General features: G+C 33.0%; 1 protein-coding gene and 1 long non-coding RNA gene across 2 annotated transcripts; one reads left to right on the forward strand and one right to left on the reverse strand.

Annotated features, from left to right (window-relative positions):
* Nucleotides 1-14,037: 14,037 nt before the first annotated feature.
* Nucleotides 14,038-15,144, forward strand: LOC136066869 (uncharacterized). Its single transcript, XR_010628373.1, has 3 exons — nucleotides 14,038-14,134; nucleotides 14,357-14,574; nucleotides 14,886-15,144. It is a non-coding gene; the product is annotated as an uncharacterized LOC136066869 (long non-coding RNA).
* Nucleotides 15,145-16,292: 1,148 nt separating this feature from the next.
* On the reverse strand, nucleotides 16,293-18,810 carry LOC112025668 (protein FAR1-RELATED SEQUENCE 5). The gene is made up of 2 exons (XM_024058347.2): nucleotides 18,701-18,810; nucleotides 16,293-17,561 (listed from the first exon to the last, which is right to left on the reverse strand). The coding sequence occupies exon 2, from the start codon at nucleotides 17,559-17,561 to the stop codon at nucleotides 16,293-16,295; it is 1,269 nt and encodes a 422-aa protein (XP_023914115.2). The 5' UTR covers nucleotides 18,701-18,810.

Genomic DNA, 18,810 nt, shown 5'->3' on the forward strand with positions numbered 1-18,810 from the left:
ATTAATTGAACCAATATTAGGATAAAATTTTGTTTTTGATAATCTATTAAGGTTATTTTCTTTGTAGAAATTATAATTTCGGCCACCCAAAACATATTATCAAATAAACAATTATTAGCAAAATCTAAGAATTAAATTTATATACATGCATTGTTATAAAATAATACTAATTAAAATAAAATTGCAAAAGTTAAAATTTGTCACCTATCCGATTATTTTCGTTTGACTAACTTTTTCTTTTCTTTAAATGAATGGCATTATAGAGTACTTCTAATACAACTATTAAGAGTATTTTGTGCACCACAAAGGATTAGAAAATAAACAAAAATAGTAAAGTTTCATAGTTTAACATCTAAATTGAGCACCATAAAAAATCATGATATGTAATAGAATAAATACCAAATTATCCAAATCATGCTATATAATAGAATAATATTATATTTTTATATGCTATATTTAATTCTTTAGAATGCAATAGGATAACATTTAACAATCAAAGAGAATAAAAAAATAAAAACAACAACAACAACAGCAACAATTTAAAAAACAAAACNGAGAGAACACCTTGGAAGTTTAGTAATACGCATATATAATATGTAAAGTTATTAACTACTCAATTAGAGGCTCCCCAGTATAAAATTTTACAAATAAGTGGTATCAGAGCTCAAAATAGTATGCGACGAAAATGATAAGGTGTTCATAGTCCATTTTCCAGCAAGGACAATGCAAACCCAAAGGGCCCACAAAAACCAATCATGGAAAAGTCCTAACAAAGTAGAATTTGTTAATGATGCAAGATCATGGTGAAGCGCACATTTCCATTAACATGGATGCATAGGTTGGTTCCTATGGATGAGTTTGCTTAACATGTGGTTCCTTGTGTTGCATACAAAAAACCCATGGATGACATGTTGGTGATGAAAAAAAACTTATAAGCTCGAGGGAGTGAGTAGAACTTGTCTGTGGCCCACAGATAGTGGCGAAGATAGAAATATTTTTCTAAGGGAGACCAAGCTAAATATAATAGTCTTTAACTAAAAAAAATCATGACTAAAAAGATACTTTATCTTACAAAACTAATAAACAAGTCTATAAGAATGACCTAATTTAGCTGCTCAGGCAAATGCTATTATTATACAAACACTATTATCAAATTTAATATAAGAAAATTATTCAATGTAAATTTATATGGTACCGTACAATATAAATTTACATTGTAGACACACAAAAAATAAAAAAGTATTATATATATTTGAAAAAAAAAATTATAATATTTATCACTTTTTACAAATATACACAACATTTATCACTTTTTATGTGTTAAAATTACAATGTAAAGTTCCTTAAATATAAAGCAAATTGGTGATCACTGACAAGTTAATAATATAGCTATTAGTCCTTTACACAGCACTACAAGTAGTGATTTTATTTTATTTGATTGAACTACCCATATCAACATATCAATCGATATTTATCAATGAAAAATATCATTCAATAAAAAAAAATATATAATTAACAATCCTATTTTATAGTACTATTTTCTGTGTTACTTTAGTTTCTTATCACAAAAAGAAAAGCTAATTTGTAACTTTACTAACAAAGAGACGCTGAAATTCTGAAATTCAAAGTGAACACATTTGAATATACAAACAAAGAGAGAGAGAAAGATACCACAATGGAGTCACGGAGGGTCTGGAGTCTAGAATTGCGCTGATCATCCCTAGTTGGCTGTTCAATGGTCAAATCTTCAACAGAATGGAGCTAACAACAAGCGGCACCGGGTGAATGATGGTGTTTTTGGTTTGACTTATATATTACAATAAAGTTGAGATTTTTTTTTTTTTTCCTATTTTTATTAGGACTGGGCAGGATTTGGGTTTATTTTTCTATACTACTATTTAAGCCACTTGCCGTGTTTGGACTGGACATTTTTTGGTTCCATACTACCTTTACAACCTAAATTTAAATAGAGATAAAACTTGAGGATAACATAGTGTTGAGGTACAAATTTTTGGGTCCTAATTTCATTAGCCCACTCACAAAAACATATACCCACACAAGCCCATAAACCATTTTGAGTCCACATAAATATTCCCCACAAATATTCCATATATAAGCCCCATAAATTATCATGGGCCCTCTCACACATATTACCCACATATTATCCAACTTGGGTTTTCACAAAAATACCTATCATATTATTATCAAAATTGAGCCACAAAATTATACTATCTCCACAAAAAAAGCCCAAAATCATTTACCTTGTGGGAAAAATCCAAAAGGCCCAACAAAACTCTCTCATAAAGCCCATTGCTACACAGCACCTCTAAAGCCCATTGCTACACAACACCTTTTAAAAGCCCATTGCTACATGGTAATATTTTTAAAAAAACATACAAAGCCCAAATATTATTTTTGGCAGCTACTTACAAAGCCCATATGCTAATTTGGCACCTATTTTACAAAAGCCCAAATATTATTTTGGCACTATTTTACAAAGCCCAAATGCTAATTTGGCACATATTTTATAAAGCTCAAATACTAATTTGGCACCTATTTTACAAAGCTCAAATACTAATTTGGCACCTATTTTATAAAGCCCAAATCTATTTTGGCAATTATTTATAAAAGCCCAAAATACTATTTTGGCAAAAACAATTACATTATGATCAAAGCCCAAAACTATTTCTTGGCAAAATATATACCAAAGTCCCTAACTCATGGGAAATATAAATTACTCATTTCTCAAAAATATTTTTTTCACAAAATTTATGGGAACTATGCTTATTTTTCCATAATCAACTAACTACAAAAGCCCATAATATGGTAAAACTATTTATTTTTGGAGGGATGACCAAGCCCAAAGAAGCTCAACTACAAAACCTAGCTAAGCTAGCCCAGCTCATATACAAATCCCAACAGCTGAAGCTCACATGAGCTGACCAGTCAAGTCTCAGCACAACCTGATAGCTAGAGCTCATCACCAACAATTCCAGCTTGTCCAATTAGATTAGAAGAGGGACACGTGTCCAGCAAGGGTTAAACCCTTCCTTGCCAAGTTTATTTTCATCATTTCTCATGTGACATAAAGCTGAGATGACATGACAAAAAGCTGGGAAGTTTCATCCAGCTGTATCTCCTTCCTTCTCCAACCCATTCAGTCAAGGGCCAAGGGCGGCCATAGCCAAGCCATGAAAGCTTCTGGAATAACTTGAAATCAATTCATTATCCTGCCAAAAACGTATTCTTTCTGGTTCATGGACCAAGCACATAAACCCAAATGGGGAAACTTAGGAAAATGTGGTTTGGAGGGCACCAAAAGGATCCCAGTAGAGTTCCAAGCATAGGGCTCCAGATTGACACCTAGCTTGGGATGATACAATCTACCTTAGGGAGCTTTGATTCTAGTAGCAGCAAAACCAAGATCATTAGTCTAATACATGCTTTAATCCCATCAGCTAAGGCCAACTTGCATTTAATGCTAGGCCAGAATCCTAGCTGTTATTACCCAAAACAGCAAGAACATTCTAAAAGCCGAGCTTACCACTCTTGGCCAAAATCCTAGGAACGATTCTCTAAGGATTTTCTGAAGATTGAGGAAGATTTAGCAAAGATTATTTGCTAATTACCCCCTAAAACTCAATTATAAAGGGAACTTTCCATTAACACTTCAAGTGGGAGACCAACAACACACTTAGAGACACAAATAGGGAAGAACTCTCTGAAAAACTTCTCTACTTCTCTAAAGCTCTTAGTAAGGTTCTGAGTCCTTAGTTTCAAAACTTAGAAACTGAGCTCTTCGGCCTATTGCTCACAAACACCCCTCACATCTCTACTTATAAGTTTTTATCCATCCTCAGTAGAAAGCCCTAGCAGCTTCACTAAACACTCTCTCTCACTACTCATACTACCTGAAATGTCCCTCATTACTCACTACTCATACCATATCCATGAGCATACCTTGGCACCATAATGATCTTGCTGTGCTAGCTGGAATCTCACTCTCTCCCTTCATCTCACACTAAATTTTCCTCATTATTTGTTATAATGGAGCCCATAATATTCATTTACTCATTTACTATTGAAGGTTATGATGTAACTGTCACTATAGAATTTTTCCTTTATATTATTGTGTTAGAAGACTCTTCTCCAAAGCCAATGGATGATGAGTTCGAACATATGGATACTTTCCTTAATCTTTGAAATAGCTAACAGCTGGAGATTTATTCTGTTCTGTCTTACTTTACCACTAGGACATTTTACCGCTGGGCTACTTTACTGTAGAAACATTTTACTGCTGGGCTATTTCTTGCAGTATGCTTTTTTAATCATGTTGATGTGTTTGTTGTAGGAATTGTTTATGGGTCATTCTTGTCAATCTCAACCTAAGCCCAAGGCATAATATAAAGTGAATTCTTCGGATCTTCACCGATAGCCTTTGGGCCATGCCTCGAGCCCATCGTCGAGTTTTAGTTTAGGCCCCCAACCCAACATAAATCTCATTTGTTAGAAGGAAAATTTTTTTGGCCCCCGACACATAGTATATATTTAACTCCCACGTGTAACCTTGCCTACAAAATACGCAATGTTTAATTCAGTTGATTTTCAAACTAAGCATTGCTCCATATTTTCACTTTTTTTTTTCTTTATCAAGACTTAACTCACTTTTTTTTTTTTTTTTTGCCTAAAAAATAAAGACTTAACTTTTTTTTTTTTTTTTGAATACCTGGTTTCCTTGACCAAAGAAAAAAGTTGTGAAGAAAGAAAAGTGAAATTGTTATAAACCCACGTAGGCTCGTACAATAGTACAAGAATCAAATTCAAAAAAAAAAAAAAAAAATGCCCGTAATCAATCTTTCAAACCCACCATCATTGCCAATACCATTAACCCACCCTCCTACACTTGAATTCAAAATGGGGATCACCCATGTACAAGTTGGATTCAAATTTGAAATGAGGATTAGCCATGTACAGTTATATATAATTACCATTTCCTTATCCCATCAAAGCATTACATTTCAATTTATCTTGAATATGCATTACAAACCAATTCGTCCAAAATCTTTCACTCTGACTACATCAAGAAATTCAGGTTTGTTTAGGTCTCTCTCTCAAATTATTCAAATTCAAAAATGGTTTCAGCATTGGAACAACAAAGTTAAACAAGTTATGTGAAGACTCAGTTGAATTGATACCGAACCTATAATATCATAAATCTTCAAAATTCTTATCCCTTTTTATTTAAAAAAAATCATCCTCCCAATTGGTCTTCAAATTCAAATTATATGATATCAAAACACAAAATTGGGTAATTCACTCATAAACCAAAGTACAACAAAGGGAGAAAAAGAACATAAAAAAAGATAATACCACAAATCATTATAATAAACAAATTAAAATAATAATATTACTTTTTGTCATTTATACTTTTTTAATAAATATGGATTAGAATAAGTACGCTCAACCAAAACCTTACTTTTTTCATTCTTAAGTAAGTGCACCAAAGTGGACCGAAATTAACCAAATGAAATAAAGTGAACCAAAGTAGACCGAATGACCTAATTGGACGAAACTGGACCATAACAGACCGAAATAAACTAAAATTGAACGAATGGGCCAAATGGACCAAATAGAGTGAAGTAGACCGAACTGGACTAAATGAACAAAAATGGACATGATGGACCAAAGTGGATGATTTTAATGGAGGGAATGGCTATTTATCCTTTATTTTAAGAATATTTAGCCAAGCATTTCTTTTTTCAAAGTATCTAGCAAAATACCCATGTTTTTGGAACTCAATATTGCTAATGTCGAGTTTAGCAATATCGAATTTTGTGCATATCTTGCCACTTAAATTTTTTAATTTTTTTTTTTAAAATTTTGCATAGAGCTCAACATTAACAATGACGAGTCATACTAAAAAATACACATAGAAGTTCAAATCACTATTATCGAGTTTTAGGCAAAACTCAACATTAGCAATATCAAGTTCCAAAATAGGGGTATTTTGCTAAATACTTTAAAAAGATGTTTAGTTTATTACATAAAACATAAAGGGTATTTAGTCATTTTCCCAGATTTTAACTTTACATATACTTTGCATTTGCAGATTCATCTACTTTAATTTAGAAAGGCAATTAATAAATTGAGATTTTTTGTTGATTTTATTAAATTTGTGACTTTGGGTCTAGAATCAAGACACAATCCTAGTTCTTCATTGTCTCTCCCTCTCATAGATATTGGGTTTATAAATCTAAGAATAGTATGGGAAAAATAAATAATTTCTTTAAGATTCCTATGAATAAACCAAACATAGGAATAGTTAAATTCCAAGGCATCTAGATTGCAAGACATCAAGTTTCAAGGAATTTGGATGCTGAGGGTAATATGGATTCTCCTGTTAGTGTTCAATCGTAACTTGCATAAGATATTTATTCTTGTATATATGTACACATTATGATGAAGAGGAAAATGGATAGTGAAGAGGGAAAAAATAAGTTGACGGATCCTAGTGAAGTGGGCTAGGTGATTCCTCATCCATGGGCTGTGAAGGACGGGCCCATTGTGTGCAAGACCTGTTGAGGATGAATTCGTCATGAACAGACACAGCCTAGACGGATCTATTGGCCACGTGTCAGACAGAATCCCTAGATGGGAATACTTGCGGCGCACACCATAGAATCCTAAGGTAAATAGAGTCCTAACGCGAAGAGGATTCTAGAAGTTGCGCACATTAATGAAGACCTTCTCTATAAGGAAAGGATTTGTCCATTACGTTTAGGTTTTCTCAAGAAGATCCCTACAAGGAAAGGACTTTGATTCCAAGGAAAAGAGGTCAACCTTCGATTACTATAAAAACCCCAATACCCTCACAAATCAAGGTACATATAATTGACCCTCTCTAGCACTCTGGAGTTGTAAAAGATTCTGACTTGACCTTCGAAGGGTATTCGGCCGGCACCACACCGATGCTCTCTGTTAAGGTCATTCTCCTTTCTTGTGTTGTGCAGGTTACATTCTGAGCGTGCAAGTATTGTGTGGCTCATTGGTGATTTTTTTGGCATCATCAGATAGCAAGGTTGAGGAGCTTACTTTTGTATCCTCAATTTCTAGAGCAGGAAGAATACTAACTTGTAGGGTTTGAAAGCTCAGTGCTCTGAATTTATGTTCTTCCTACTTTTATCTTCATGTTGTTGAAATGGTAAACATCATATTAAAGTATGTTGAGGTCTAAAATGTGACAAGGAGCCAGACTCGTGGACATGAAGAAAGCCCAACCCATGGGAAAGAGAAAAGAAGGCTTGGGCCCTAAAAGGAAGGGAAGCTCGGCCTAATAAGACAAAAAGGACATTATGAACTAAGAAGGCCCAATAAGAAAATGAAGAATAAAGGAGCATGGGAAAGGAGAGAATCCAAGTTCAGACCATACATGGGTCCTTCAATCCCAGAGAAAGATCCTCAAGAGGGGCTAGAAGATGCTGAATAGGATGTGGACAACTTAAGAGATGGTCTAGGAATAAGGCACGCGTATTTCAGAAAGGGACAAGAAACAAAGGAGGTCCTATCCAATCAAGTCCTTGGGATCTAGAAGGCAACGGCAAGGACAAATGATGGCTTCAAGATTAATACCTAATGAGAAGGACCAAGGGATCTCGGGTAAGGCAGAGAATGTGGAATAAGAGGAAAGTGATTAGAAACATTTTCAAGCATACCATTTGTAAGAAGGAATCCGTCCATTTCAAGAAAATGACCAAATTGTGGAAAGTCAACATCAAGGTCTCAGGACCTTTGAAGTGTCTCTTTTGAAGCCTTGGAAGAAGAACAAAAAGCATTAACCCTAAAGGGAGTTTGGGTTTACCCAAAGGAGCTCTTACAAGTGGAAAGTCGGTAGATGAACGTTTAGCTATCAGTTCCAAGGAAGGTGAAATAAGAGGAAATAAGGAAAGGACCAGCCACCAATGTTTCAGACAAATTAGTTGCTCAAGTATCCAAAAGAATCAAGGGATAAAATATTGACTTAAAAAGCCTTCAAAGGGCACTATAAAAGGGAGGTGAGCTTGAGAGGCAAAATGGGAGAGATTTTTCAAACAAGCAATCAAGAGAGAGAATACAATAGAAGACTCTTCAGTTTCCCTTAAGCTATTAGTTAAGTTTATTAAGAATAGAGGCATTATAGAAGGCCTAATAGCAAGTACTTGGAGAGCCACTCAGATTCAAAAAGATTCAAACTTTGCAAGTCTTGAGAACTTGGGTGGAATTGCTCAAGTCTGTGATTTTTGAATTTCATTGAGCCTTGTAGAGCATCTACATAAAGTAGGGCCTAATGTACTCAAATACTCAACTCAAATAAATGCAACACTATCCTCTTTGAGGGAACTTCATCCTTTATCTCATTTTACTTTATATTGAGTACTTGTTGCTTATTATTATTTGCTCAATCAATATATTAGTGTTGTGGAGTTCATTTGTCTTGTGCACAAATTGGTTCTCATAACAACCCAAGAGAGTCGTGGTGAGCCAAACCCAATCCAACCAATATCCATTAACCCCTTTTGGTGGCCTAAGATCCTCTTATCAGTGTTGGGCTTGGGAACCGTCAAAAGCTAGACCTACATAGTATATACATTATAGAGGAGAGTAAGAAACTCTTCTCGTTGTGCCTCACTGAGAGTTTTTTTTACTCTGATTTTTTAGTTACTGTCTCGGCAACCAAACGGAGTGGGTGTTTGATTTTGCCCAAAGAAATTGCAGTTATTATTATTATTTTTTTTTTAGATTGCTTTTTTAATTTTTAGTAATAGAATTTTTATTGAAATGATATTATAATTTTTAACCTTCTCCGAACCTTAGTTTTTGAGTTCTACCAAAGAATAGAATAAATTTAACTTAATATCTTCTCAAAAAAAAAAAAAAAAAAACTTTATAGTTTCATTGTTCTTATACACTAGTCGTTAACCCGTGCGATGCACGAGAAAATTAACAATGAATGAAAAATTTAAGTTATCACTTATGCAATGTTGTTGACAATGCTAAATAGCCTTAAAAATTTGAGACAAACCCATGGAATGGATTTGAAATTTGTTCACAAAGAAAGAAATCCTTACATGAAAAAAATATTAAATTAGTATAAATAAATAAAAATTAACTAAAATAGTCCAATTTAAAAGGTTTCAAAATAATAATAGTCCAATTCAAAATATAAATAAATATATTAAATTAGTACAAATAGAAAAACTAATTAAAATAGACCAATTTAATATAGAGACATATATTTCTTTATATATTATTGGTCAAAATTCATATAATTTTTTTAAGATGTTTTAACTAATATATCAATACCAAACCCAAATCTTTACCCAATAATAATAATAACAACTACATTTTCTAGAATATTACAATTATAATATGAACCTAAAAATAATGAAAAAAAAAATGAAAAAGAAGAAGAATAGGTTGACAAAAAATAGAAGAGAGAAACATGACATACATATTACATGGTAAAATGGAAGATCTCAAAATTGAAATGAAATGTGGTTTGATGCTCTAGTAAAGAAAGAAGTTCAAGATTTTGAGTTGATTTAAATAGACCAAAAGCTATGCTTAAACCCAAACCCAACTAAAAGTTAAGCTTAAGCCCAAATCCAAAACAAAATTTTTCCTGCCAATTTCATCATGTATTCCCTCCCCCGTACTTGCCAATTGTTACATCAAGTCCTCATCAAAGCCAAGCAATCATTATTTTATTTACATTTTCTTCTCTCTCTCCAAACTCCCACCGCACATTCATTCACTCTTTATTTTTGCTTCTTCCTTTTGTTTGTTTCCTTCTTCTTTCTGTAGCATCGTAACACCCACCTATTGTTATCACCTTCGATTTGTTCTTCTCAGTTCTTAAGCCTGCATTTCCTGTTGCAAATCTAGGTTCATAGTTTCCTTTTTATCAATTTTTTCTTTTATTTTTTTCTCCCATCTCCCTTCTTCCCCAAGATTTCACTCTCAAGGTATGAAAAATTTTCAGAATTCACATTTCGGCCCGACTAGAACAGAACTATATTCAAAACATTGGTCCACACCGTGTCGGAGCTGTGTTAACGCTATGTCGAAGAAGCGAAAAAAAAGAAAAGACACCGCTCGGACACATCGACCTCTGTTCTGAGGAAGCATTCTTCTTCCTCTACTTCTTCAGGACATCGACCTCTGTTCTGAGAAAGAAGATGTCTGTTGGTTTGTGGGTATGGTGGGTTTTGATTGAGGAATCTATAGGTATGGTATCTTTAGATGCTTTGTTGTTGGTTTGCCGTGGGTCTGATCGTTGGGGGAGCTAGTAGGGAGGAGCGTTGAATTTGGGGAGCTAGTAGAAGGAGAAAAGGCAGGGCGTGAATTTTGGAGAAAGAGAAGGCAAAGCATCGAGGTCGGGTTTTAGAAAAGTTTTATTTATTTATTTTTTTTAATATTGTGCTGATGTGGAAAATTGTGAGAACTTCAGAGGATTCGGTTTTATATGTATATATAGATAAGGTGAAAACTATTTTGTTAAGCATTTAAAAAAAAAAATTGTTATGTAGATAGAAGGTCTTAATCATATATAATAAAGAGGCAAAATGATTATCAGCGTGATATAAGAAGAAGAAAAAAAAGGAAAAAAAGAAAGAAAGAAAGAAAGAAAATGAAAGACAAGACGACATTCATTTGGTGTAATCATAACGAGTAAGATATAATTTTTAGTCTTAAGTATATTTTTGGACCTTAAAGTTAATGTTTACTTTTCAAAATTTTTATTTTGGCTCTTTATGTTTGATTATGTTTTTATATTTGGCCTGCCATCCATTTATGTTATTAATATGGTAAAATTTAGTATTATATAATTGACATGTCTTAATAGGCATCACTTATCACTCTTAATTGTTAGGTTACTAATAAAAATGAACGATATGGTTAATATGAAAATAGAATCATATCTGAAGGACCAAAATAAAACACAACCCCAAATGTTAAGGCAATATATATATATATATATATAATTTTAGTCTAACTTTTATTATCTAATACATGTTTTTTTAAGATAATAATAATAAGGGATAGTTACATTCCCCTCCCTTGAGGTTTGAAAAAACGACACTCAACTCCAAATTGAAGGAAGAAAAAAAATTCCCCCTCTTAACATACAATTGACCAAACCTTGTTAAATTAATTAATTTTTTTTTTTTGGTAGAAATATTAAAAATTAACCTGTCCTTTGTTTAAGGGCACGTTTCCAAAATTATTTTATTTCATAATTTAAATTTAATGTTTTTTATTTATTTATTAAAGTGTGTTTTAAAATATTGAGTGTGAATTTTGCTTTCTTTTTTTCTTTTTACAATAGGTTATGAAGAGATTTTCCGTTGCAAGTGTTTTTTGGTGCTTGATGAATTTAGCATTTTATTCTAAATTTATCAGTTATTTTTTACTAACCATGATTACATTTTTTTTAAAAAGATCCTTATAAAAATTTAGAATATTTCATTATTAATATAAACAAAATGATGGGAGAGTGTTAATTTCTTCAAACTTTAAGGAAGGGGAGTGATTTTTTCCTTCAAATTTGAGGTGAAGTGTCATTCTTCCAAACCTTAAGGAAAGAAAGTGTAATTACCCATAAATGATGGGTGTTCGCGGTGCAGTGCAGTTCAGTTTTAGGCCCTTTTTAGCACCATACTTTGCGGTGCGGTTTAGCTAAAATCATAATTGCATCGCACCTTATATTTGTGGTCACATGTGTGGTGCAGTATGGTGTGATGCGGTTTAGAGTTTAACCAAAATCATAACTGCACTGTGTGATGCGGTTTAGAGTTTAACCAAAATCATAACTGCACCGCAATTCATTTTTGCGGTTACATGTGCGGTGCTATATATAAGATGAGATTTGAAGATGGTATATTTTTCAAATTTTGGGCATTTCCTACCCATCCCAAAACTAATTTTTTTTTTTCCTTTTTTTGTTGGCCAAGTTTTAAATTATTTAGCTAGTTTTTATTTATTTTGGGTTGGCTTTTCTAGTCAACACTTGTTAGGGTTATCAAACTTAAAAATTAAAAAAAAAAAAATAGGGTTATTAAACTATTAATAATATATTTAATATTAAATATAAATAAATATATTAATATATAGAGAGGGTGCAGTGTTGTGCAGTTTTCTTATTATAAAACTACAAACCGCATTGAACCACGTGGTGTGGTGTATTGTTACTTGCGGTGCGATATGGTTATACTATTTTGCGAGCAGTTTTGGTGTAGTTTTTGCGATTTATGCAGTTTTGGTGTGGTTTTTGCAGTTTATGCAATTTGGTGAACACCCTGGCCATAATAATAATAATACATTAGAAAGAGTCAAAAAGGAAACTCTCTCCCAATAATTAATCCCAAATTTTTTGTTAAAAATTCTTTTTCTAATCAATTGAGTGTTCGCAATATTGTTTTCCTTTTGAAAGTTTCTTCTTTTGTTCCCTCCTTCATTATTGATGGGTTCATAATGGTTATTCGTTTTGTCACTTCCTCTCAAACCTCTCCCTTCCTGTTATTACTTAGAATTGGTTTGTATCAATCTAAGTAATTGGCTTATTGGCTCTTCGAATCTCATGATATCATGAAATTCTGAGTTCAAAACCTCTGGTTAGTATCTTATGACAGTCCTAATGAATTACTCTTTGTAATAACTTTTTTTTGGCTAAATAACCTCTTTAGTAAAATAGAAACTAAAAGATTACAAAACAGTAGAGAGCTGGTCACCATTTTTGTCAATCGCTTGAGCAACCAAATTGAGTAGACCAAAAAAGAGAATTGACCCTATCCAATTTACGAGAGATGCCCAATGGGCCAAAAGATGGGTAGGAAAATTACCCTCCCCCATATACAAAAGAAAAAGAACAAGATTCAAAAGTATTAACAAAATTCAAAAGAATAATACTTTTTGTAATATCTTAGTATTTGTGTATTCAGAAAAATAATTAGGCCTTGAAAAGACCAATCTAGCCCATATTGAACACTTGGCCCATTTAATACAATCCAAACCTAATACCTCAATCCTAAAACTGTAACCCTAGACTTGTTAGATAATTTGAAGTTATTTATAATTTTTAGAAAGGACAAAGTTTAGCTACAAAACCATTTGTAGCCTAAGGCTACAAACTATTCTAATAAATTGACATGTGTAAAAAATGACATGTGCATTGCACATGATTACTTAAGTAAACTTAACCTAACTAAGTCTAGTTAACCACACCATCTATTAAAAAAATAAAAAATAAAAACTAAAAAACTAAAGTAGATACGTATTCTCTCTCTCTCTCTCTCTCTCTCTCTCTCTCTCCGGCTTCTCTCCAAACCCAGAAACCAAATCCCTCTCACCACTGGTCACCCCCTAATCTCCATCTACCGTTACCACGTGAGTCTTTCTTTCTTTCTTTTATTCCGTTCTGCATTTATTTTTCAATGTCACCAACTATTTTTCAATGCCCAACAACTGTTTGAAACAATGTCTAAATCAATATGTTTTTATTTTTCACCGTTGTTATTGATTGAAAACCTTTTCAAAGGTGATTATGACACATTTTGATGGATATTAAAGGTTTTGATTGGTTTAATGGATAATGTATTATTGTTGCAGAATGGGTCGTATAGNTACGAGAAGTTTACCATGAAGTCAAGGATTTCAATGAACAGATGGCATAGTTATTAAATCCAGAAGGCCAATAAATCCCAAATCTGATGGCATAGTTATGATATTTGATAATAATGATATCTCAAAGGCTGGAGTAGTAAATTATGGTAACTATTGATGGCATAGTTATGATATTTGATTGGACAAAGTTTAGCTACAAAACCATTTGTAGTCTAAGGCTACAAACTACTCTAATAAATTGACATGTGTAAGAAATGACATGTGCATTGCACATGATTACTTAAGTAAACTTAACCTAACTAACCCTAGTTAACTACACCATCTATTAAAAAAATAAAAAATAAAAACTAAAAAACTAAAATAGATACGTACTCTCTCTCTCTCTCTCTCTCTCTCTCTCCGGCTTCTCTCCAAACCCAGAAGCCAAATCCCTCTCACCACTGGTCACCCCCTAATCTCCATCTACCATTACCACGTGAGTCTTTCTCTCTTTCTTTTATTCCGTTCTGCATTTATTTTTCAATGCCACCAACTATTTTTCAATGCCTAACAACTGTTTGAAACAATGTCTAAATCAACATGTTTTTATTTTTCACTGTTGTTATTGATTGAAAACCTTTTCAAAGGTGATTATGACACATTTTGATGGATATTAAAGGTTTTGATTGGTTTAATGGATATTGTATTATTGTTGTAGAATGGGTCGTATAGTGGCTTCAAGGGTGCATAAACTAAATTAATATCTGACTTTGGGAAGAAACTAAAATCATATGTGCTGAATATACACTGAAAAATGTGAAAGAAAAATGGCCTATTGTTGAGGATGGGGAAGACTCAGCCCCTAAGTTAAAGGTGAAAGGTTTTCCTTTCCAGAAGTCCTGCACTATCTACAGAGGCAATGATATTGTGGCTCAGGTACAAATAATTGATTAATGTTTTTTTTTTTTTTTTTTGAAACGAATTGATTAATTTGCTAGCATTGAAAACTGAAGCCTTAATGATTCAAATTTGCTTTGTGTTCTGTGGAATTTACTGAAAAATGCAACAAAGATATATTGTTTTAAGCCTGATTAGTAACTTTGCAGAACCATATTTTGTTATTTACCATTAGCTGCTGCAATGTAAGTGTTGTAGATTGGTTATATTTTTTTTCTCTTAATTTTATAAATACAATTTTATTCATTGTGGTTTCCAGCATAAGGTCTCACTCTTATGTTTTGATGCAGGTACAAGCTGCGGCAGTTTATGCTAAAAGGAATAAATTTCGACTAAACATATTTCCTGGATTTGCTGATCATGCTTTGGTTGCGGCATTGGTTGTAATATTTCTAGATTGAAGATAATAGAATGGTTGTAATATTTTCTAGATTGAAGATAACACTTACGATAAAGCACCCTCCATAGTGCTATGTTTCAAGTCTTAGTCATGGTTGTATTTAAGCTACAACTTCAGCAATAAAAGGCAGCAAATATTTTCCATTTAAACTATTCTCTTCGAATGACATTTTTTTCTAATCTCTTGCAATTCCTTCATTAATTTTTCAAAAGATTCTTCGGTATGTTCATACATTATCTCATTCTCTGCTGCAAGTGTAGAAATTTCACGAGCATTGTGGCTCAAATAAGAGTAGCGTTTTCCTATTGACTCTTGAGCATTACCTTTAATATCAATGCCATGATAGTCCTTGATAGAACCAGCCTTTGCATCTTGCGTCCATCTTTTCAATACATAATGAACGGGAAGTCTCTTAACATTTTTATGTTCAAGAACTTTCAAAGCATGGGCACACAAAATTCCTACAAAGCTGAACTTCTTGCAACTGCATTCCACTGAAGTAGTTGAGGCTTCATATTTCACTAGGTGCTCTTGAATTCTTTGACTATATTTGACCTTGTATTCTGTGATAGTATCAGATTTATTAGCCTTGTAAATAGTAAAATCAGCAATCTTCATATATTCATCTTGAAACATTTGAAAAATTTCTGGGGAGTACAGCCCTACAACATGTCTCAACATCTCTACATTAGACTGTAAAATCGGTTTTGTTTGCCTCATTTTGAACTCTGCCTATAGTTCTTGATGTCTCTTATCAACCAAAACTCTAGAGTAATGTTCTGAAAAGTGCACAAAATCATGTTTTGGTTTCAAATATTTCTTCAACACATTGTTTATTGACTCACTACGTTGGGTGCTTTTCATATCGGCAGTGAACATGTGTCGACCATATACAATAGCCCATTTTTCTTTCACATCAAATATGCTACGCAACCATTTATTATCAGTAAGACCATATTCCCTAAGCATATAATCCCATGAAACAAGCCATTCATCTTCATCTTCATACTCATATAAACAATCACTAAAATCTTTTGCAAATTGCTTAGATGAATGAAATACATGATGTAGATTCTTAGCAGCATTCTGATAAATATGCCATACACACAAACGATGATTAGATTTAGGAAATACCTCTGTTATTGCTTTAGCCATTGCAGCAGATTGATCTGTAAGTATAGTTCTTGGCTGCTTTCCTGACATTGCAGTTAAAAAAGTTTCAAACAACCACTTAAATGACTCTATAGTCTCATCATAAAGTAAAGCTGCACCGAAGATAATTGATTGTTTGTGATGATTAATTAAAATCTTTTGCAAATTGCTTAGATGAATGAAATACATGATGTAGATTCTTAGCAGCATTCTGATAAATATGCCATACACACAAACGATGATTAGATTTAGGAAATACCTCTGTTATTGCTTTAGCCATTGCAGCAGATTGATCTGTAAGTATAGTTCTTGGCTGCTTTCCTGACATTGCAGTTAAAAAAGTTTCAAACAACCACTTAAATGACTCTATAGTCTCATCATAAAGTAAAGCTGCACCGAAGATAATTGATTGTTTGTGATGATTAACCCCAACGAATGGAGCAAAGGGGCGATCATATCTATTTGTTCGATAAGTTGTGTCAAAACAAATAACATCTCCAAAGTTCCCGTAATCAACTATTGATCTAGTATCAGCCCAAAAAATGTTCATGATTTGACCATCATCATCAACTTGTATTGAATAAAAATAAGATGGATCTACCAACTGCATCTTATGAAAGAACTCCATCATTGCAGGTCCATCTCCTTTCCTTAAAACCATCCTCCTCTCATTATGTACATGATTCTTATAGTCAACATCCATAAACTCAAGATTTTCACGACCCCCAGCTTGCATGCTCAATAATTCAATGGTTTGTTTTATTGATATTCCAGACCTCTCTGCATCATTTGCAATGGCTTTTTGAGCAAGTGAAATTTTTCTCTTCGATCTTAACATATGTTTCATTGGCGAAGGAGCAAACTCATGATTATGCTGGCCGTGAAAAGAAACAACATGTAACATACCATCCTTTTGAAGATGACAAGTCATCTGTACTAAACAACCTGTTCGTGAAATTGGACAACGATAAGATGCATTTTCGCGACGTTTGTCAAAAACTCGTTCACCCTCTTTTGAGCAACTAAATGTTCTCCTTATAATTTGCCCCACATTTCCTCGCTTTACAAAATGTTTTCGTACACTAAAGCCGATTCGGTGAGCATAGTCTTTGTAAAATTCATATGCACTATCATCACAATCAAATTTCATGCCAATTGCTGGAGTATTTGATTTGTTTGGACTTCCAGGAGTAATTTCTACTTTAGCCTTCTCTTGTTGATCAGGTATCCAACCAATGAATTCATCTTCCAACACAATTTCTGGAACTTCTACAATTTCTTTGCTATATTTACTTGGAGTATTTGATTTGTTTGGGCTTCCATGAGTAGGTTCTACTTGAGCCTTATCTTGTTGATCAGCTATGCAACCATTCAATTCATCTTCCAATAAAATGATTTGACTAGTATCCATCATCTATAGTCAAGATACATATTCAAAATCAAATCAGAAAAAGGAAAAATTTTATAAACAATATTAAAAAAGTAGTATTTCAATATTCTAAACCCATTAAAGAATACTCTCAATGAATTACTTAAAAACATTACAGTTTTAGAATGTCTAAGTCTAGAAGCCTGTAAAGTTTACTTACCCTCAGTTGCTTATATTTTTTTAAATCAAGTAAATATGAACAAGAAAAACAAACTTGTTTAGATGAATCAAAGATAAATTCAAATTTAAATGAAAAATGAATACAATTTCTACAACTCAGCTAAATTTAGTATCACAAAAACTACAACAAAACCACAGTACAAGACAGCAAATAGCAGCACTATTACATATTAGAGAAGAAGAAACACACAATTTCATTTTTTTATAAGTAAATTAAACAAGATTTGGTAACTTATAAACTACAGCTAGCAAATCCTCTTCAGTTTTTTAAGGAATCAAGGTTATCCATATACCAAATTTGCAAAATCCCCTTCAGTTCTTGCTGTTCACTTGATTGTGTTATTTTGTTGACTGTTGGCGCCAAACGATCTAACGTGGATTCAAGGTGTTTAAGAATGGGTTTGAACATACGGGCTTTGCTTACCACATCCTTAACAGTGACATGTAACACTGCAAAGCCCTCTCCAAATGCTACCCCAAGAGCAGCCCCACCCACAAATGCTGCTGCCATAACTTTATGTCAAAGATTTTATATCCAATATAGTATTTGGAAGCCCAATTGAGAAACTAAGACTTTTTTTTTTTCTTTGAACAATAGACTTTTTTTTTTTTTTTTTGAACACAAGAAACTATAATAAGACTTCAATGTACCCAACTACGCAAAATACAAGTTTTTGATATGATTTTAGTTTCTACACCCTTGAAGCCACTATAGACCCATTCTACAACAATAATACAATATCCATTAAACCAATCAAAACCTTTAATATCCATCTAAATGTGTCATAATCACCTTTGAAAAGGTTTTCAATCAATAACACCGGTGAAAAATAAAAACATGTTGATTTAGACATTGTTTCAAACAGTTGTTAGGCATTGAAAAATAGTTGGTGGCATTGAAAAATAAATGCAGAACTGAATAAAAGAAAGAGAGAAAGACTCACGTGGTAATGGTAGATGGAGATTAGGGAGTGACCAGTGGTGAGAGGGATTTGGTTTCTGGGTTTGGAGAGAAGCCGTAGAGAGAGAGAGAGAGAGAGAGAGAGAGAGAGAG

This window comes from Quercus suber, unplaced genomic scaffold, assembly GCF_002906115.3.
Source record: "Quercus suber isolate HL8 unplaced genomic scaffold, Cork oak 2.0 scaffold_49, whole genome shotgun sequence".
Classification (NCBI taxonomy): domain Eukaryota; kingdom Viridiplantae; phylum Streptophyta; class Magnoliopsida; order Fagales; family Fagaceae; genus Quercus; species Quercus suber.

Coding starts and splice junctions, on each gene's coding strand:
- LOC112025668 (XM_024058347.2), bottom strand. CDS start 17,561: ATGATGGATACTAGTCAAATCATTTTATTGGAAGATGAATTGAATGGT.